Source organism: Pleurodeles waltl, chromosome 7 (genome assembly GCF_031143425.1).
Source record: "Pleurodeles waltl isolate 20211129_DDA chromosome 7, aPleWal1.hap1.20221129, whole genome shotgun sequence".
In the NCBI taxonomy this organism is placed as follows: Eukaryota; Metazoa; Chordata; class Amphibia; order Caudata; family Salamandridae; genus Pleurodeles; species Pleurodeles waltl.
The window spans coordinates 616351548-616373878 of record NC_090446.1 but is presented as its reverse complement, the minus strand read 5'-3'; the positions used below and the strand labels follow the sequence as shown (position 1 = coordinate 616373878).

Sequence of the window (22331 nt, the reverse complement as noted above, 5' to 3'; positions counted from 1 at the left end):
CGCACCACCCCGCTGCACCTTTCATGTGCCAGCCACTCACCTGGCACATACCCAGGATGTCTTTAGCTATTAATGCCACTGCCACATGCAAGGCATTGGTTTCTAACCATTTTCCATACCGTTTGCTTCCGGTTTTTCCATTTCTGTCAGCAGTTAAACTTAGTTCTCGCTTCCTACGTTCTCCATGGTTACCGTTTCCTTCGATATTAGTCTCGCGCTCTATTGCCTGCATCATGCCTTCCTTTCTTTCATTACTCTCCTCTGTTTTTTTTAACTTTCATCCATTGATTCGTTATCTGTTTACTCATTTTCCCTCTCGCATTCTCTCCTGTTAACAGCCTGTCCGTCTCCTCTCTACGCTTCTTCGGTATTTTCCCTTCCCCCCTGGTTTCTGCTGCTCTCCTGTGGCGCGATAGGTGCTTTCCCGAGTCCTTCTTCCTTCTCGGCAGCGGTCCCCGGAGCGGTACTGGTGATTAAACTGAAGCACGGATGCTGGGCCCTGGAGGGTGCAGGGATTAGGTGGGAGTTTCAAAATATGCAGCCCGTACCTCCACGGGTCAAACATAAGTAATGGGATTAAATCTTCTCAGAATGCATCAAAAAGAGTCAATTGTGGATTTATGGAAGGTGACATTGAGAGGGCGCCTTTAAATGCAGCCATTACAGGCTCTTGGTTTGTGTGGGAGACGCTCCGGTGACAGCCCTTTGAAAGCAGGGCATAGCACAACGTTGTTATAACAGCCCTAATGTATTTGTGGCGACGTGGATGGCAAAGGGAGGTTGGTGGCACGGCATATGTCAAAGGGACCGTGCATTGGTAATCGGTGCTGCGGTTAATGCTAGGCTGGTTTATTGTAACGCACTTTCCAGGCGTCTTCACGGGAACTTTAAGAACACTGTTAAGGACAACAAAATAAAGCAGTTGGGACATCGTTTGGCCTTTGAAGAGGTCATATCTCCCCTGTGGTTCCATGTCATAACAATGTTTATAAAACAAAAATATCCTCCAAAAATATCGTTGCCACAAAATCAACTAACTCAATTCCAAGTTGGTATACATTTACTATTCTTAACTCCACATTTTTATATCGTTCTGTCTGTGTTATTGTTGTAGTAGAATATTTCAAACATGATTTTCTAGTTAACTACCCTCCCCAGCATGTCAGGTTTTTCACCTCCTTCCAGTCATTAGTCAGAGATCTCATTGTATTGAAAACCGTCTCCATGAGCTACAAATGCATAAACGAGCTTCCTCCCAGCTATTCGACCTCCAAAATCACCCACCAGGCACCTGCGAGAGACCTTTGAAGAGTAACCCAGAAAGAGTCCTTGATCCCCAAACATAATCTCAGCTCGCCAGAGGCATGCTGGGGTTTAGTATCAAACACTCAACTCTACTGATGAAACACACACTTGAGAAGCAATGTAAGTAGCCTTTGTGGTACATTAATAATCTAGGTCAGATATTTGTGTGTGAGCTTCACTAACCACTAGAAGGTCGCATGAGGACCTGCATGATCCCACCATGGTGCCTGAATCTCAGATGCCAGGAGGTTCTCAGATGCACATGCTTTCTTAGTCACAAACAATTCCACTCACATTCATGCAGATATAAATTTTTTGTTGTAATGTGTAATTGAAAGGAGGGAGTTTGAATGAATCTGAGTTTATGAACAGTATAGCAAAGTAGTACAGTGGGGAAGATTGGTACAGTATGTGGCGTTCTTGCTGATCTTCGTTTATAAGCCCAAACTCTTTTCTCCAAAAGCCGATAATTTCTTGGTAGAGAATTTGTGACTTCTTCTTCCAGGACAGATTCTCCCAATGCAGGGTTTTTGGTGGGATCATTGTATGTGCAAATATACCTATTGATGGGGGGTTGTGTCAGGCATGCAAATGTTACTGTTTGTTAATATTCTTCTTGTGCCTGCATTGTCTCGCCATGTGCGAGGATCATAGCCTGGCTGCCCTGGAAGGGAAGCCTTTCTCCTTTATGACCAAGCCTTTTTTCTCCTAAGGTGCCACCAAGGACATGGGGAAGATGCTGGGAGGTGAGGAGGAGAAGGACCCTGATGCTCAGAAGAAGGAGGAGGAAAGGCAGGAAGCCCTTCGCCAGCAGGAGGAGGAGCGTAAGGCCAAGCATGCAAGGATGGAGGCCGAACGGGAAAAGGTCCGGCAGCAGATCAGAGATAAGGTAACTGTTGCAGATTATCAGACCTGCTCGATCTTTGCCAATCACTGGAATACTCATGTTGATAGAAGGAGTCTATTCTCAGAAGTAGTCATCCCTATTCAGGTCTGTCTAGGACCCTCAGGCTCTGGTACCTGAGGGATCTGTAGAAGGTATTCGCAGCTCTCCGGGTACTATCTGTCTTCTGATAGCGCTGACTGGTGACTTGCTGAATTGCATTTGAACAGTTTCTGCATTTGTTCAGATGGATTTGATGTGCTCTTGAAATGAGGCGTTCTGTATCCCTGGAGACAAATCCTGTTATGTGCGAGAGCCACTGCTCATGTGTGACCAGCGCACACATCAGACAGCCAGGCAGGTAAGTGAGCTGGGTAGGCCTGGCTCAGGGAGGAGCAGTCAGAAGTGCACCTATCTGACTGCACTTCTGCAGTGCCATTGAACTCGGTTTCACTGCACAAAGTCAGTGTTTGGGGTGCAGACTGCAGAAAGAGCACTGGCCTGGGGGAACATCTGTACCTCATTTGCACAAATAATTTTCACAGGAGATCGATCTGCATTTCTTTCTTTCCCTGGCCTACGATTGGATGTTTTGTAACTGATACAGATTCTATGAACTGGCACAAACACTTTTCCTACATTCATTATATTCTAGAGTTTTCTAAATTCAGGAAACTAATGATAAAATTAATTTGCACAGTGCTCGGAGTAATCTGCTAGGAAGAGACAAGGTCCAGCGTCTGAAGTGTGGTGCTAACATAAGGTTTGCTCTATCTAGCAAGGTACATCTACCCTCCCTCACAGGAAGATCAACATTATCCAGAGGCACCTCTTATGCTCTGAGGAAGTCTGTATGAATATTTGTAGCCTAGAGGTGGATATGTGGCTGGAGGGGGAGGGGTGGTGTTACCTAGAGGATATTATATAGTCTAACTGAAAAGATGTGGCCTAGAGTGGATGCGTGGTATAGGAGAGACAATGTCTGCTTGACAATTCGGACTAGATAAAAAGATCTGACATTAAGGTGGAGGTGTGATCTAAAGGGGTTAGTGTGGGCTTCACAAAGATATTTCTAGAAGTATGAACAAACGGGTGTGCTCTTGAGGAGTGGATGTTGTCAGGAGGAGGAAGCATGTTTAGGGGAAGTGTCTGGTCTAGATGTATTGGGGTTTATGGAATGTCTGCTTTCAGGAAGTCTGATCTGGCTCATGTTGCATTTGCAAGGGTGGACGATGTAGTTTAGTGGAACTTACTTGGCCTACAGGCTGGGTGCAGATTAGGCTGCGTGACCTAAAGGAGACGGCATGCTCTGGCGGAGGCATGAGACCTGGCCTAATAGCAAGACACATTTTTGCACTGTGATTTACTTTGTTGCCCAGATGTTTAGATATATGTCCAGTACCTTGGATCTTCAATAAGGGGCTCATTTTGAGTACCTGCATTTTGATCTGTAATAATGGGTTCATTGTTAACTCTAGGGAATGGTCAGAGGCCCCCTCGAAAATGAGGACTTACGAGGGGAACCAGTAAAACCACACTCTAGTCCCCTTCTTATCTCCTGCAGATCTCTGTATTCTGATTGGCCAGTATCTTATGTTACGGGTGCCATCAGCATTACAGGGGACCTGGTTATGGGGTGCTAAGACGGAGATGTGAGCACTGCTTTCAAAAAGCTGCTGATTGATCCAAATTCAATTTATATGCCAAAATGAGATAATGTGCCTATGTTAATTTCAGCCAGCGAACTGTGCTGCTATTGAAAGAGGCTTAGCATTCTGGAGTGAGGTATAACCCTCTGCTTCCTACCTGTTAAGCAGCTTTCATTTTCAGCCACTCATCTGTGGCCACAGGTCCACATTTCCTAATATGAAGGATTGTGTTGGTTTTCAGTTCTAGGCCTCTGAATGTTGGTGCCTAAATTGGACAATCTACTTAGCCACTTCAGTGTCTGTAAGAGGTTGAAGTTACCATAAGCATAGTTGTACCCCATTGTCCTTGTAAATGAGAGCTTTTGGTTTAAATACAGATTCCTATATATAGAATAATGTCCCAAAACAAAGATGCGTAGATCATACACATCAATGAGTCAGGAAGATTGAGCTATGCTGTATCAATACATTTAGGAGTATGGTTGGTTCGTATTTCTTCACTGGTTTTGGGGGTCCATTAGATTTGGCAAGCAATGCAATGGATGCAATGCCCCAACCTGAGATGATGTATTTGGCTTTTATGATTTTTGGATTAATTATGTCAAACGTGAACAACCCTTCTTATCCTCTAGGAGCTGGGGGTTTTGTGTGTGTATGGTTTTGTGCTTCTGATTCACTTTTATTAAAAACATTGCAAATTTTTATAGCCTAGGGCTTATTCCTATGGTGAGAGAGTAAAGGTGCCTGAAATATAAAGGCTCTGTTGATAAACTGCAACAACTCTAAAAGATGCTGTGGATAGACTGAGATGGTGTAGTAGAGATGTGCATGTGCCCTTTATGGTCTTGATGCTGCGGCCCAAGGTGACACCCAGAAACGTAACACCCTCTGTACCGCTCTCCTCCCTGCTGTAATTTGGAGGATAAGGTAACTGAAAGCAATGGTTATGGAGGTGGGCCGCCATCATCATAAGATCGTGGCACTTTTGTCACTGGGGAGTCAGATGGCTCCTGGAAGAGGCTAGAACTGGAGCCTAGGTCTCTGAAACTGGACGGAATGTGTTCTTACTGACAGGGTAACTATCCCTATGGTAAACTTCCTTGTTGCCCCATTAGTCTTCCTTCTGCAGGTGCACGAGTTCAGGCGGCGTGACTGATGCAGGCAAAAACTGGGACATTAAAAACTGCAGCATGTGGGCAGCCAACTCCTGGCTTGGCGGGAAAAAGACTCCCCTTATAGATCCTAATGCACGTTTCACATTTTCCTTCAGTAGACTCTACCAGGAGTCCCTGGGGGGACTGCCTTCAGGCATAGCCTGTCATTTAATGTATATGGAGGCTCCGAGCGAGGACGTGGAGTTGCTGAACAGGTAGACACTAATGGGGGTGGACACTTTCCAAGGACAATGCCTGCCGCCAGGCTTGTAACAGCAGATACGCCTGGGCCAGGCATGACCATAGTAATGGAATACAGTCGTAAACCATCGGACAGTTGTGCCATCAACCAAGACCCAGTAGGTTGCTCTGCAGTAATATTTCTGACAGTTTTTTCCATCGATAAATAACTGTATTAAAGTATTTGACCTCTTTACACAATTATGAATCATGGACTTACTGTGACAATAATAATGTCAGTGAAAGTTTCTGCAGAAAAGAAAGCATAGATAGTTGTGATAAGGATAGAGAAACCAGTCGCAGTCATTACAGCAATAAAATGCTCCAGCACACAGTAGAGCTGTCTCTAGGTCAGTCCTAAAAACACAATAGATTGTGATCGCCATTTTTCTGGAAGCGAATTTTGAGCCACATGAAGTCACTACGCAGGTTGAGTGGAAAAGGTCACAGACCAGGTGAAGAAGTCACAGGTCAGGTGAAGAGAACAAACCTGACCTCTTACACAAGAGAGGGCGTGATGCCAGCTCCCTAAAGTAGAGGGGAAAAGTGGCTTACATTTAAGGCATTTGACACCATAGGAATGTGACGTTAACGGAAGTGACATCACTGCATGTAGCGCCGTGGTAAACACTAGGGAAGACAGGAAATGGATACTGCACTAGGAAATAGACCAGAGATCCCATAAGGAGGCAACTTTTCACAGTGAAGTGCGAGGCATTGTATCTTTACTGAACGCAATGCTGTGAAAAAGCGACGGACAATGACTGAAAAAGCACCGTAGGCCATTGTTAATATATAAAGACACAAAACCAGACGAAGATGTCGAAAATGATGTGCATTCAGAGAGCATGGTTAGCTAAGTGGGGGTTCGGGGATATGAACCTAGGTTTCACAGTCACATTACATGCAGTGCAACCTCAAGACTCATCTGTTCTGTCTCTGATGTCACTTGATGTCACAAGAAGGGAAAATGCGTTGTGTGCAATTGTCTTTGAAGACCTTACTTTTGGACAGAGCACACTGGGATAGGGAGACCTTTGGTCAGACTTCTCCTGAACTTGAGCAGTGCCTTAAATGGAAATATATAAGTGCAGGTACTCTCTATTTGGAGTAGCTGTTTGCTCGTGAGAATTGCCAGTACTTTCCCATTAAATGTATTGTAGCAGTGCTGAAAAGTGCTGGTACAACCCCCTCCAAATTAAAGAAGCACAGGTACTCAGTACTGGACAGTACCTGCCCCTTTAAAGCACTGGCGGTGAGCCCATCATTACACAGACCCCACTCCTTTATTGTTGTTAAAATGTTTGAAGTGTTTAGCTGCATGCATTAACCATACCTTTCTAGAAACTAGAGGAGAATCAATGGCCCTGGTCCACAGCCGTCCTCTGGACAGCTGTGGACATTGTTCTTCACAGAGGCCTGCCTGGACTCCTCCTGGACTTTCCAGACTGCGGACAGTTTCTGCGTTCTAGGATTCATTTGAATAAAATGGGAGCCATGGTATAAGAATGAGGTTCCCATTGTGTTCAATGATTTCTTTGGCGCTGATTTCATCGGACTTTCACGCCAGGATCAGGCGACCAGGCAACGCTTCCTACAGCCAGGAGCTCATCAACAGTACATCTGGAAGGACTCCCTTCTTGCTGAGTATCTCTTCTACAATACAGAGCATGCTATTCGGTCATCCAAGAATCGCCAAAATCTTCTGCACATTTTTTACAACGCAAAGCTCATAATTTGAACAGCCAAGGGTTTCCCGCACTTGTCACATAATACACCATCATCTGGACAATTTGCAAATGTTAACAAAAAATGTTTGTTTCTAGGTCAAATGGATCAAAAGTCACTAAAAATGCTACAACACGTGTTGTCACCAGGGGCGGGCCTTTTGTCACACAGAGGTAGTAGGTTACCTTCAGTTGCTGATTGGTGAATATAGGGGTAAAAAGATATTTATGAGGTGAAATCTTTGCCTATACATTGTTGACATGTGCATAAATTAGAATATAGTGAAGTAATACTCCTACAAAACGTGGTGCATAATTTGCCTTTTCTTGCTGCAACATTCAGAAAACTATGCTGCTAATTTGGCCCTCCCTTGCCACCTAATTCAAGCAGGTGGGACAAGAGTAACCATCCCCCTCAGCGCATCTTCTGCCACTAAAAACTCATCATTAATCCCTCAAAAGACCACTTCACCCTTTGTGCCTCTTTTATAATAGAGCTCATTATTACATACAGTCACTGGAATGATGTAGAAGGGGGCGATCCAAATTATGCGGAAGAAATGCTGAATAAATTATGCAGCAAGAAAATGCAAATTATGCTGCATAGTGCAGCATAGTTTGTGGTAGTTTTACGTCACTGGTTTGGCCTTTTGTACACGTTAGCATTATCTGGGCAATGCTTTCACATCAGTAGTACCAATTTGACACCCAAATACAGCAATAAGCAACAACAATGTGACCATTCAACTTTTGTGAAGGCCCTTCCACTGCACAGCAACACGTTGATTTTTTTCAGAAACGTTGGATCTGTTTAAGCTAAAAAACAAAAACAAAAAGTTAAAATCTGCAGATTATGCAGCAGATGCTGGTTTAGGTGGCAGACATGGCAATTTCATAATAATGCGGAAAACACCACAGCTGCAAAATCACATAATTCCAGTGGCCCTGCATTACTACGTTCAAGGCCTTCTTTGACACTGACTGCATCATCTACGAAATGGAGCTTGTCAGTAATACTTCCTAAGACCCCCTTCACCCACAGTGCATTTCCTGCAACTAAGAGATTGTTATATCATCCAAGAGCTTCCTTCACTCTCATTGTACATCTACAGCTCGTCACTTATCGTGAGTATACCCACAGACCTCCTTCACATTCAGTGCGTCTTCCAAAACATAGTATTCGTCTCTAGTACAACGTGGAGACCTGTTTACCCCCTGTGCACTATTTGACACAAGGTGATCATTGGTAGTATAAAGGTCCCACTTCATCCACAGAGATTGCTACAATATGCCACACATTGGCACTACGCCCAACTGCCGCTTTGACCTCCTTTCACCAGGAGTGTGTATTTTACAACACAAAGCCCACCACAATGTTTCAGAAACCTAAGTTCTAGGCTACATCATCAATACTCATCAAGGGCTTCAAATAACTGCAAAGCCTGTAAAAAATCTGATGACTTTGCAATATCTCCTTAGGAAAAGGATTCTTGTCAGCCATGGTCCAACACCACTTTTCTCGGTCTCCAGTCATTCACACAAAATGTACATGGAAATTGAATCCAGTGCCCCCCCCCCCCCCCCCACTCTTATTACCATTCACAGCCCTCAGTTTATACGAAAAACATATTCCTCAAACGTGATCTGTCTTTCAGTTCGACCAAGCCACTTCCCAGCATATGGGGCCAGATGTATCAAAGGGTTTTATCCATTTTGTGTCTATGGGAAAATGTGTTCATACATATGGCCCATGGTTCACATTCCACATATGACCGTTCCTTACTGCCTCCCCTGAACACAGGCAAGGAATGGGCAGAGTTTCTGTATGTGTATTTATGCATTTGATTTTGAGTGACATATTGCACATAGTGATAAGATTTCATAAACAGACTGATAGAAAGACAAATAAATAGATAGATATATAGATAGATAGATAGATAGATAGATAGATAGATAGATAGATAGATAGATAGATAGATAGATAGATCATATTTCCTTGCTGTTTTTATAGTCACAAATGGCTTCCAATTTAATTTAATATGCTGTATAATTCCTTACATCTGTGTAGGTGTTTATTGGGTCATGTAATCAGCTGCTGTGAGTTGTTGTAGAGTCCCCTCCATCCCTTGTGTTGTGTGTCAAAGCCTTAGCATCAGTACGTTCCTCTGTATCAGGGTCTTCCAGTCCCCATTTTGGCTTTTCCCTGTCTGAGCCAGCAAAAGCATGCCCCAGTGTCTGTGTGTCTCAATGCCAGTAGCTCCTTGTTCTAAGGTCAGTATGTCTCTCACCGTGTGCTGTCCCTGAAACAATCTCAATACCTTCACTTCACTGTAACAAGTCTCCATGACCCTTTGTCTGTGTGTCCCAGTCACAATGCATATGTGTCCTTGCTCCTGTGTTAGTGTGTCCTTCAGACTTGGACACAGTGATGTATTATATCGCCAGAACTTCAAGACCAAAGGAAAGAGCTACCCCATTATGTTTCATATAGCAATTCATAGCTATGTAGATGTTGTCTAGGAAGAATATTGATGACACACAAACTTCCCAATTAAGATTACTTCCACATGCATGTGATTTTCTAAAGTTTGATGAAGTTTGTCAATGAGTCAAAATATTCTAGGCTGTGTCGTTTTTGTTTTATGTTCAATGTCTCAAAGCAGAACATGGACATAAAAAATGAAACCACTGGGTGAAATCATACCAAACTTTGCATAAGGACAGAGGCCGCTGCTTTCTTGGTTTGATATAAATTATTAGGATTGTCATGAATCAGATTTCAAACTCAAGGACAACAATCCAAAAATCAGATGATCAGGATGGTGAGTCGTGAGTCGGCAGATCAATCTCACCAGTTGTTGAGTGGATTGACAAAAGCCAAACAGAGAGGTGACCAAAATATACATCAGAGAGGTGTATTAAACCCTTACTTTCTGGGGAAACATATTAAAAGCATGCAGTAATGTACGAGCCAGGAAAGATGATTCACAAAACAATGAGCACATTTTTATCCAGTACTGTTATCTAAGCTGCATGTCAACTCACAAGTCTGCTATTCTGACTCACGAGCCACAAAAAAACAAACAGTCATAATTTGTGAGTCGGCAGAGCTCCCTCAGAAGTTGGAAACAAGGAGGGTCAGCATTATTGGCCAGCAGGGATTGATGATGGTGGGAGGACCTGGCGCAGGGCATAGGCAAATTTTTGCTGGGCACTGATGCCCAAGGGACTTGGTGCAGGTCAAGGTCTAAGAGCAAGTGATGAACCAAGAGCCAGCAGGCACTGGTGGTGCAAGGAAAGGATTCGAAGCATGGCCAAGGGCTACACCCTATGCCTTGCATCCAACTGGGCGAATATGAAGACCAGGTTCTGTGAGCTTTGAGGGCAGGTGGACTGGATACAAGGATCAGCCAAAGGTAATTGTTTTCACTGGACTCCTAATGGGCTTTTCCAAAATCTGCTCCCGGAGAGCTCCTTGGGGAGGAGCGCTAGATGTAAAATGTGGGTGAAGACCAGCCATGGGACCTGCCCTGCCAGATCTTGGGGCAAGGCAGATGAGCTCTGAGCATCGCTAAAGACTTCACCCTATACTGCTGCAAATAATTGCAGTCATAACACCCCAGTGTAGCATTCGTTATCTCCCAGGTGATGTAATAAATGACGTCATCAATTAAATCCCTGATGTGGCTTCACATACAGCAAAAGTTGCAGAGAAAATTCTGCAGATCCAAAGCAGCCAAAAGATGTGATCACAAAAATAAAAGGTTGGCATAAGCCTGCTGTTCCACTGTGGTGCATCATATTACTTCACGGGTAATGCATTTAGACAAGTGGCCTTTCCCCAGAAAGCCGACAGATGTCCTCGCAACTGAACCACTGAAACAAAACACTGCATGTTTACTGGCAGCCAATAGGCCTCCTCACAGAAACCCTTTTAGACGAACCGCTCGCTGTCTTTCCACTGCAGTCATGTGAAGTCCCCACAGAAATGACATGGAACCAAAATAATACAGTTATTCTCACAACATGCCTTGTCAGAATGATTATGCAGTGATTTAAGGCTGCCGTCCCACTGACAGTCTGCAGATATTCTTATAGTGATCACATAGAAATATATAATAATAATGGAATGTTTATTACGGCAAAGCCCAATAAATAAATGCATCGAATTTTCCAGCATATCCACCGAACCTGAGAGCCTGTCAGTACTTCTCTTGACAAATCAACAGATCGATTTTTAAAGATTTTAAAGATTTTTCGTACGTCTATCAGGAGCCATATGACAGTGAGGGCTCCCTGTCCCCTTTTGCACTGCCGCGTACCTTTACCTAGGTGTTCTGGGCACAAACAGGGATAGTGCACTCTATTACTGATAACGTGATGCCTCTAAGATAGGTACAAACCACGCTGCCCTGTGACAGGGGTTTAGTGAAAGGCAGCACCTGGTCTGAACTTTCAAGGGAGTCAGAGATCCCTCTGCTGGTGGTTGCTGTGAGTGACTCTGAAGGGGCAACAATTGGCTTGATCTGTCACGGTGCTACGGAGACACTGGCCACAAAGCCTGCCCCACATAATGGGCTGCGCATGGCACAGCACCGAGCCAAGTAAGACTGCTTATTAAACAATGTGATCTAACTCAAGGTATCCTCAGTACAGAAGAAAACAGGTATTCAACCTTCTACACATCAAAGTACACTGCTATTATGTGAAACCCCTGACATACCAAATATATGTAATGCCAGTGGAAATTTTAAAAACACCCCTCCCGCCCAAACCTAAACTCTGGCACGACGTACGTACACATCGAACATCGAACAACCCGCCACTCACAGACACACCCCAGGCTCCTCTCCTTCCCCTGCTGCCCTCCTGCTCGAGTGGAGCCGGTGGAGGCTGAAGATTGACAGGCCGGATCTCCTCACTGTGCTCTCTGAGCCGCAGTCGCACTGCATTATGTCCGGGCAGCTTGCGCAAGGTCAGGCGAGGTCACAGCCTGGGCAATGTGCGCATACGGCGCGTGCTCTTCCGTTCACTGCATGGCCACCCACGGGGCCCCGAGCTGTTAAAGGGCATCTATCTGCAGGAGAGCTCTACCCCAGAGATCAAAACACGTCTCAGCTACCGCCTTCGCCAGAGAATTATTAGCCACAGTGTAAGCAGCACTGCAACTTCGCACGTCAAAACATTGTGCTGGTTGAATCTTTCTCACGCACAGATAGACTACTTTCTCAAGCGAGAAACTTTTGACATTTTTGAGTGTGTCCCTGACCCCGCGGCTTTACATATCAAATGGGCTCTGAGGCAAATACTGAAAAACTCTGCTTCTTCCCGCCTGGGGCGGAAGGATACATGTGCAGTCTGGTAACTTGATGGTAGTTCCAAAATGCATTTGGTAATGTGCCTGCGGCAGACATTAAATACACACACTTGTAACACATACACTGTCACCTGTTTCAACAATACATTATCCATGGTTGTCGTCAAAGTGAATATCATTTGCCGACTAGGTCAACAAGTAGCCTCCTGTTCTGAAGACTTCTCCATTCAGTCCAACCATGTCATACATTTTCCTAAAGTCGTCTACATTTACCCCAACATTACACAACAATAAGGGTGTAGGAAGTTGCAAAGTCTTTCTCTTTCGAGCTTTCCGTAATTCTCATAAAAAAATTTGATTAGTGTCTGTAGAGGTTGCAAAATTATTCACATTTGGAATTTCGCATAAGCATCAGGACTTGTGAGAGCTACTGTGAGAAACAACTTGCCAATATCAATCGAGTTTCAAAGCCCTGGAGAAACAGTTTTAAAGTTAACATGTTCTGAAAATGCCACATCCATTTTCTTTGCAATCTAGCAATCACAAGGAAATATTTCAAGTCTGTGAGGAAAAAAATCAAGCCAAGGCCTAGAGATAGGTAAGTAGGTAACTCAATGAACTATGGGTAACGTAATAATCACGATCTATGCAAGACTTCATTCATTTAACAAAAACTTTGCACATCCTTAATTTGATATAGTTTTCCAAAGTCTTCTACGAATGGTCCAACAATCTCCGATTTTTCAACTTCTGTATACTGCTGCACAATGAGATGTATTTGGCCAGAATCAATCAATCAATCACTGCATTTGTAAAGCGCGCAACATACCCGCAAGGGTCTCAAGGCGCTTGGGAGGGGGGGTGCTACTGGTCGAAGAGCCAGGTCTTGAGGAGTCTTCTGAAGGCCAGCAGGTCCTGGGTCTGTCGTAGGATGGTGTGGAGAGTGTTCCAGGTCTTGGCGGCGAGGTAGGAGAAGGATCTGCCGCAGAAGAATCTGTGAGTCCTTACCTCTCTCCAGCCTAGCAGAAGAACACCATCTGTCCATCTGTGGAAAGTTAAAGGGCTGGATGTTGAAACAGTGATGTCCCGTTGTCCCTTCGATCTTCCACATAGTGACATTGTTGTGCTTTGTCTCAGGTAGTCTGTACAAAATAAAATCTAATAACATGATATGCCATTTGCTCAAAAGCGCCATCATTTATTTCCCTTAAGTCATGCTTGTCAATGTACATGTTAATTTGTCCTATTTAGCTTAGCCAGGATGTGGGCTGGCTTCATCTCCACTTTGAAGAGCAGTTCATAGGTGTCTGAAGTGGTGATTCTTAGTACCTCTCAGCTTTGACCTTTTAAATCACATAGGTTTCCTGCAATGTAGCTAGACTTGCCCTAGTGGGCTCTAATAATTGACGAGATTTAGCAACCTTTTCTTTGTTCTCCCCTGCTTGTGGCCACAGCGTAACAATGTTTGAGTGGCTCCACAGCAAGGTCTGTCACCGTATGTGTGGGAATCAGCCACCAACTTCTGTGGTGACATGCAGCATGCAGGACACCGTGACATCCTTTGTGCAGGTGGTGGTTTATTTTATTCAAATCTTCTTCCTCCCATTGCATAAATATGTGTGTCCCACCACCACCAGCAAACAGATTTTCTTTATTATGCCTCCATTATTTTTCAAAGGGCTCTTTCTTCAAGGCTTTATGCAAATATGCGCCAGACAAATGATCATAAATAAATAAATAAATAAATTATATTAATGATTAGCTTTTTCAAATTCCACAAACTCCACTTCAGATGGTAGTGGTGCAGTTTTCAGGAGAATACAAAGCTATTTTGGACATTATTTTCTTACACATTTGCAAAAACTCAAGTTTTGTACTTTGGGCTGCCAGTTCAAGAGCAAATCTGAAAGCTTTTTGTAGTTTATCTTCGCTGGGTGGCTTTTTGTTTTGCTGCCTAGTGGGCAACAATGTTATTTTTTCTGTGTTTATGAAAACGACACCCAAGGCAGGCTGTATCATTCTAAATGTCTCGCACTACAGCCCGAGGACGGTCATTTTGGGGCTTTTTTATACTATGTTTGTGTTGAATTTGCGCCATTTGCTTTTTACGCAAATTCAGCGCAAACTTATCTCCATATTTCTATTTTGACTCTACACATGTCTAGTGTCAAAATATTGGATTTAGCACAATTGTTTGGAATGCATGGACCTACCGTGCGTCAATGAGATGCAAGGTAGGCGTTCCCATCTAAAAAGTGGTGCTAACCCCATAGCCCCATATTTATCCCCTCGTGCTAAAATGATGCATGGGTGGGAGGAGGGGCTCAATAACGATGCAAAGCTTGCTTTGCACTATTATTTAATGCCTGGGTTAGACCAGGCGTTAGGGGACCTGTGGACCCATTTCCATCGTGAAACACCATGGAATTGGCCCATGGGTGCCCACCCAAAGCCCCAGGAACACTCCCACCCACACCAGAGGGACACTAGAGGATGGGGGCCCCATCCCTTGTAAGTAGGGTAAGTATAGGTAAGTATTTAAAAAAAGTGCCATTGGAGGCCCTGACATGGGTCCCCTGCATGGCACTTGGTGCAATGGCCATGCCCAGGGGACCCTGGTCCCCTGTGCTGGCCATTGGGGTGGTGGGCATGACTCCTGTCTTTTCTAATACAAGAGCTATGTGATATGGATGGTTTTGCATCAGGAAATGACACTGGCAGGTTATAGACATTTTTTTTTTCTCTCTAACCAGCCTAGCGTCATTTTCTGACACAAAACCCCCTTCTCCCGTCCTGCCAGCCCCACCCAGCTAGCGTAATTTTTACTGATGCTAGCCCACCCTGAGCGACAGCTTGTGGGATTCCGTAAATTTAGTGCCTGGCTGGCGCTCTTTAGTGACGCAAGCCGGCACTATACTTTTGACGCAAAACTGCATTTGAGCAGTTTTGCGTCAAAAAGTATAAATATGGACCTTTGTTCTTCCAATACCTTATCCACAGGTGCCCACCAATAGACCCCCACCAGCAGCTACCAAACATATGCTTGGGCATCTGGGTGGAAAATCGGCACAATTGAGAAGGAATCAGCATTGGAGTATGGTCCAGGTAGGTGGCTGCAAGGTGCCAGGCGAAGCAAAGAGGCGCAATGCTGCATTGCCTGATATTTAGTATGTTTGGTAGGCACTCTGTAGTCTCCCAGCCAACACCACTACCAATCAAGAGGGAACCAGGTTTTAACCAAGCTGGACTGGGCACCAAAAACATTCATGGGAAAATATTCAAACCAGCACCTACTCTCTTCCTGTCTTGTTCTTTTCTCTTTTTTTCGCTCACTCTTTTATCTTTCTGTCACTCCTCTCACTCTCACTCTCACTCACTTTGTCTGCTGCCATTAATCCCAGGAACCGGACACATAGGCAGTAGCCATTGACCACTAAACACTGGTCTCCAAAGGCTCCATCCACCCAGGGAAATGCTTGTTGTATTAAATGGCTAGACCGGCCATGGATTTCATAGGCTTTTGCCTTAGGCCACGGCTCCCGCCAAAAATTGAGATTCCCACCCGAAATTAACTGTAGCACCCCCCAAGTGGGGACCTCTTTCATGTATGAAGTAAGTAAAGTGTGCACACAGAAAATTACTGAGACCGGGTAAACATGTTATAGACATGCTATAAAGTTTGATTGATGAATAGTGTAAACACTTGTGAAGGTATACAAAGGTATTTATATAATGCTACACAAGATGGTATTTGTACACTGTAGTATACTCAATGCTCTGGCTTCTTGACCCAACGCTAAACTACAAAATAGGTGATACATGACTGAACCACAAGATGTGAACCCATTTAATTGCTTTCGATGTTAATAAATAGTAATATAAACACTAATTGTTCAGAATGTGGAAATGAAGGTATGTGTTAAGGAGACTTTACTAATCATTGAAGCAGTTTCTTCTGCGATACCACTCCTGCAGATGTGGTTGGAAGCACATGGACGAAAAAAGTAGGGATCGATATGGAGTTGGGGTAATGTAAAATACAGCCGTGTCTATAGGAAGTGGTGAATCTGGACGAGAATCCGTATGTGAAATGTCTCCATTCACATTATCTCAGTGGTGGAAGAAACGTCACCAGTAGATTCTTCTACAACACCCCCCAAATAATTGGGACTCTAAATCAGGCCCTAAGACATCGACCTGATAAAACAATGAGGATATTGACATATTTATGGTTACTGCAAGTGAAACTGTGTTTGAAAAGAACTAACATACACTTCACTGGCAGACTAGAGAAACGGGTGGATTTTGTGCCTAGCCCTAAACACAGAACACTGCTTGTCTGTGGGCAGCCTTGTACCACTGGACTGTAAAATAAAGTCTGCCACGAATTGCCTCCCAACAGGGATTTTGATTTGCCGACTTCTGATTGATTGAAATGGCATCCATTCAAAGTGCTGTTCTTTCAGCAATCTGAATGGCTGCTATTTCAACCAATCAGGCTCGGCTATATGTTGGCCCCATTAGTATTGGCAGCTGGCAGGCAATTCGACTAACTCTGGGGCAACAGACGACGCAAGGGCGACCAGAGCTCTACAAACAGGGTGACCTGCTGCGCAGGATACCACAGAATGTTCCAGAAGGAGTCACAAAGCATTTCCACAGAGGTAAGGCTTGCACTTCTTGTTCTTCTGTCAATAGGTGTTTTTGCAAGGCTGGAACCAAGCTGAGCCATGAACCTTTGTGAATCTGAATGCATCTTTCAGAGAACAAAAAAATGCAGCATGGGATTCTGCCCTTTTCAAGGGAGTTTACGTTTTCCCCTCCAGAATGTTGATTTTTTACAAATTCAACTCCTGACTAATAAGACATATTTGCTGGCTCAAAAGGATAGGTCTTTCTTATTGTTTGTGCTACTAAGGAGGTTTAAGTGCTTATATGGGTAATTTCTATAATAAATTCATAAATAATAACATGTCAAGAACATTACATATGCTTGGAAAAATATTTTTCAAGCAAAAACATTGATGTAGGAATTGCAATGGCTCCGAAATATGTTGCCCAAAAAGAATAATGCTCGTAGAACTGGCCATTTCTGCTCCAGCATACAAACATGAGATGAGGTCTACTAAATAGATTGCACTGGTTGTGCTCATATGCTGCACTCACTTCTTCCATGCAGTGTGAGGGCGTCTATAATAAAATTGAGTTTCTAGTCACGGCCTGGTAGACCCTCCATATTGATAGATTCTCCATGGTATTGGTTTCTACTTACTGAGGAGCAAAAATAAAATGTACAGAGCCTTACCTACAACTCATCTTCCGCACCCTTTATTATTATGATCAATGAATGTCCCATGGAGAAGGACACATTACATATCTGTTATCAGAGTAACCCTGTGTTCTTGCTCTTCCTCATTCCCAATTTTGTGTGTTACCAGAGGCACTACCAGATGGTTCTTCAAAAACAGTCAAGTCAGAGCTGTGCATACCTGCAACAGATGTGCTTGCACACATGAGACTGTCTGTCAGAGGCTCCTGAGCATTCAAGTGTCCTACGTACGGGTGGTCTCCAAGCACAACTCCACATTTATCCCCTAGAACTCCATCTGCTGAAACAATGGGACCAGCTGTTGGACAATGCAAACCTTCTCCAGTCCTTCCATCCTTGGTCACAACTTTCAATGGATGGCACATGCTTTGGTGAGATGCCTCTTCTGACTGCCCATTCCATATCTCACTTTCACAACCGACTCATCGGTGTATCGGGGGCTCACTCCGGGGAGCCCTTCATAATTTCTGTGTTGGACAGATCCTATATTTCCCTACATACTAAGGTGCTTGGAGCTAAATGTAATCTTTTTAGCACTGAAATTCTTCCTGTCAGTGGCGAGGTCCAGAGTGGTAATAACCCACTTGGACAGCGCTACAACCCTCTACTACATAAGAAAGCAAGAAGCATCCACTCTGCAAAGATCTGCCATTTTGCAGTTGATCTGTAGGAATGTGCCTTATGGTGTTGCATGTTCCTGTTTCCCCCTGTTCCAAAGTGAACTGTCTTAGGGGGTGCCTCCACTTCCCACATTAAATTCTCCAGGAAGTCTCTAACCTATTTTCAAGGCAGAAGGTCGACCAAGCATGAACACCTTTGCCACTCATCTGAATGCCAGTTATGATCAGCTGACCTCATTAGGGCCCAGAGGAACTGAATGTGTAAGGAATGCTCTAATGGTGAACAGAAGGGTAATTGGGCATTTACGCTGTTCCTTGTTGGCTTCACCAAGTTTGGCTCTGTGGCATGCTTCATGTATGTCAAATTGACCACATCTGCCTCTTCTTGAGGTGTATACTTTTGTCGATGGATGGAGGGAGAATGCTCCACCCATCTCCACCATCACCCAACCTGCCCACATTGTTCATCAGGAACCACCCAGGCCTGGCTGCAGAGATACTGAATGCCATGTCATTTTCAAGGAAGTCCTTCATCAGCATCCAGGTCAGGAGCAAATGCTGAGATTTAGCCACTAGTCAGTGTTAAAAACTCATCTGGCTGAAGTAGCTGTGCAAGTGGACACCTTCAAAACATACTATTTGGCCATTAGGGATATTGAGAGAGGCAGGGGTAATCAATAAACATTGGATGGCCTGGCGCATTTGATCGCTCTGAAAAGGTGTCTCACAGTCTCTTGTGGCCTCAACCTGGTTTTAGTCATGCTATTGCATAAATCATTTGAGCCATAGGCATTATGTGAAAGGTCAGGCACATATAGTGAGCTGTATGTCTATTGCACCCCAATACAGTTTACTATATTTCACCACGATCTTAGAATCCATTCACCTTTGTACCAAAGGTATTAATAAAATTACATTTGAATCAATACATTATTATTTCATCATTTTTCCACGTCTACACACCTTCTAGACACAGGAGACACTTCCTAATCCTGATGTCAGGAGTGAATAAATGTTTATCTTGAAACAAAAGCAGCCCTTATACCACTGAACAAATATGTGTGACTTCTGGAAGCAATGATACCGGCTCAGCAGCTGCCAAGGCTTTCTTTGCCTGAGCAATCGCATCATGTGTCCTTCACTGCTACACAAAGAATGAGGCCCAATCTCAGTCAGGGGACAGAAACATAAGGTAGGTGGATCCATGGTCTACGCCACCCACATTTGCCAACATTACACTGATAAGACTTCCTCCGAGAGCAATGCTAAATGTGGTCTGAGCATCTTGAACAAGGTCTTTGTCGAACCTGCCAATTGCTGCCTTTCTCTCCATCATTTCTCATTCCCAGTTGCTGTGGACTACATCCTCAAAGTTGGGACAAGGAAAGAGCCACTACACAAAAGAAGGATAAAGCACGTTTATTGTGATTTCCCTGTTCTTAGTCTGTAGTCTCTTTCCCGTAGTTGACCCTTCAGCCATCAGCCACAACACCCTCCTCTTGACTCATTTTTTAAAATGAGAATAGTGGAGGGAATGTGTACACCCTGGAAGAGTGAGCTCAGATTTGACAGCTTTTGAAGTAGTAGCCATTTATAGGTGGCAGGGCACCTACAACGTTGTAAAAAAAGTAAAGTGCCTTTGCTTTGGAATAACAGAGTCACTAGGAAGATAAATGTATTGTTCCAAAACAGGTGTTTTCTTTAAAAGTGTAAAATGCCCATAATTCTCCTTGGTAGCCTGTGAACTTAAATTGAAATAGTATGCAAAACCTAGAAAGAGCAACCAGGGCACTCCATGATAGGTAAATTTATAACAGATACTTTAATCTTTAGCGTTGCAAAGTATGAACAAACAAATATACAGAGATAGTAAGAGTCCATGTAAACAATCGAGTATGCGTGAGTTCGGTGACAGCCAATGCGTGTTTCGTCCTCACGTACTTCTTCAAGGCTTGAAAAGTCAATATATTCGGGTAACAAGGTGTTTCTGTATAAAATTCATATGTACAGCAATATCAGGAAATCTATGCGTTAAGTATCCAGGTAAGAAAGGGTCCCTAGTCATACAGGGACAATTAGTACTTTCCAGGGCAGCGGGACTGCCCCGTAGAATGTATCCGTAGTCAAAGATACACACTCCGTCACTCTTTCTACCTTACACCTCCTCCTTCTCCACACTGTGGCTTCTGTTTCACATCCTTGTAACTCTCCTCCGTCTACCTCACCTCTTTCAACTTCATCTTTCTTAACAAACGTCTCCATCGCTCTGCCCACATCTCTAGTCCATACATCTCTCTAGCTCTACCTCACCACTCTCCACTGAACATTTTCCCTACCTGCTTTCTACCAGCTCCGATTTCCTTCACGCAGAACCAGAAATCACTGTTTTGCCAGAAACCATTGCCTAGCCGATAAGTGTGCACATAGTACACATAGAAACCGGGGGAGGACAAGACAGGGGAAAGGTTTAAAAATCTAATTATAAAATGTCACCCAATGGACTGGAGAAAATCCGGGAAGCAGTGCTTTGATTTTCCCTGTTGCAGTATTAAATCGTATTGAGTCAGGGGATTTATTTGTGATTCCGATTTCCGCCAATTAAAGCTACATTTTGAAGGACTGTGTGTATGTCTTGCTTTTGATTTATGGGCTAGTCTACTAAACATCTTCTAGGTTACCCTTATTTTGTTTTTCCTACATTGGGAGAAATAATTTGATGTTAAATGTTACAATACACAAAAACTTCTGTACTCGTACAAAAAAGGGTTCTAGCGTAGGCAATGATTGTTCAAGCTTTCTCATAGATTGAGTTTCAGCTTTCAGATGTTTTTCTGTAATTCAGTATTGTTTGGCATCATGTATGTTTGACTTAGATGACAACAGGTAATATTTTTTTAGTGTTGTTGCACATAAGGAGGCGCTAAATTTGTGTTGACTGCACTCAACAACAAAATCCTTAAGTTGGTGCAATGCAAGGTGCAAATTATTTTCTCCAGAGCCTGCCACTGATGCTACCGAATTTTGGGGTTGCTGAGTACCAAGACTGCATAGTTTTGATACACCTCCTGCCTCTTTCTTTTACCACTCTGCATCTCCTATCTCTAACAGGTTCTTTTTCGTCTCCTTTTCACAGTTTTTCTCTTTCTATCTCCTTCTTTCCCTCTTTTAAACATTGCCTCTTCTCTTGCTTTGGGCCAAAGTCTGATGTTAAAAAACATAAGTCCTGGTTTCCAAAAGTGAGTGTCAGTTCCCTCCTCCAGCAACCACTGGCACAAATTAAGCACTGCATGTTGTGTGTCTGTGCAAGCAGCTGGCTCCAGATCATGCAGTGCATGTATTTGACAACAACAAAGCTTGGAGAAGTTTGAGATGAGCCACAGCTACACTTGTTAGTATGAGCCTCCTTCTGCCTCACACTGCCTCCCATGGAAGTCAATTGGGGGTCGTCAGGGGTCGCAGCTGCGACCTCTGGCTTGCCCTTTGCATCCCCTGTCCCTGCCCTTGTGACCCCTGGCCTCAGAGGTGGTAAATTCAGTGCCAGGAACACAATGGCAGCTTTCAGTTGGGGCTCCACTCTCGTTTTCTGTCATTTTTTTATTACACCAATAGTAAATAATAATATATTATTCGCTATTAGTGTAATAGAAATGGAATAGAGTTAGCTGAATTATGGCCTTCCATGCAGCTGAGGTAACTAAAAATGCTTTCAAGTGCATGTTGTGTGCTTGCTTGAGGGCGTTTGTGTTTATTTGACAGACAATGTGTATGTAAGTGTGAATTTGTGTGTATGTGTAGGTAAGTGTGTGAGAGTGAATATGTGGAGATCTCCGGTCAGGTGATGTCACTTCCGCTACCCCTGGCATTTCGGTGAATTGACGTCCATACTGTCGCCTTTCTCATGTTAAATAAATACCCTTTTCTGAATTTGGAAGAGGCTTTACCAGATTTTTTACGACACGTTTTCTGTATGATTTACATGGCACATATTTTCAGGGCTGTGCACGTGCTCTAAGATCCCAGTCAGACTCGTGGATCGGCTCTCCCTGGTAATTAGTGGGCTCAGTCGCCTCTACTCCTCAGTGCCTCTTTGTTGGAGATGATTTTATC

At 43.8% G+C, this 22331-nt stretch overlaps 1 protein-coding gene across 2 annotated transcripts in view; it reads left to right on the top strand.

The window, feature by feature from the left end:
• Positions 1-22331, top strand: part of CPLX2 (complexin 2) — a 597501-nt gene that overhangs the window by 545019 nt on the left and 30151 nt on the right. For both annotated transcript variants that reach the window (XM_069244589.1, XM_069244588.1), the window contains one exon: positions 2019-2194. In XM_069244589.1, the coding sequence (XP_069100690.1) occupies positions 2019-2194 (176 nt within the window). The remainder of the gene's footprint in view (positions 1-2018; positions 2195-22331) is intronic.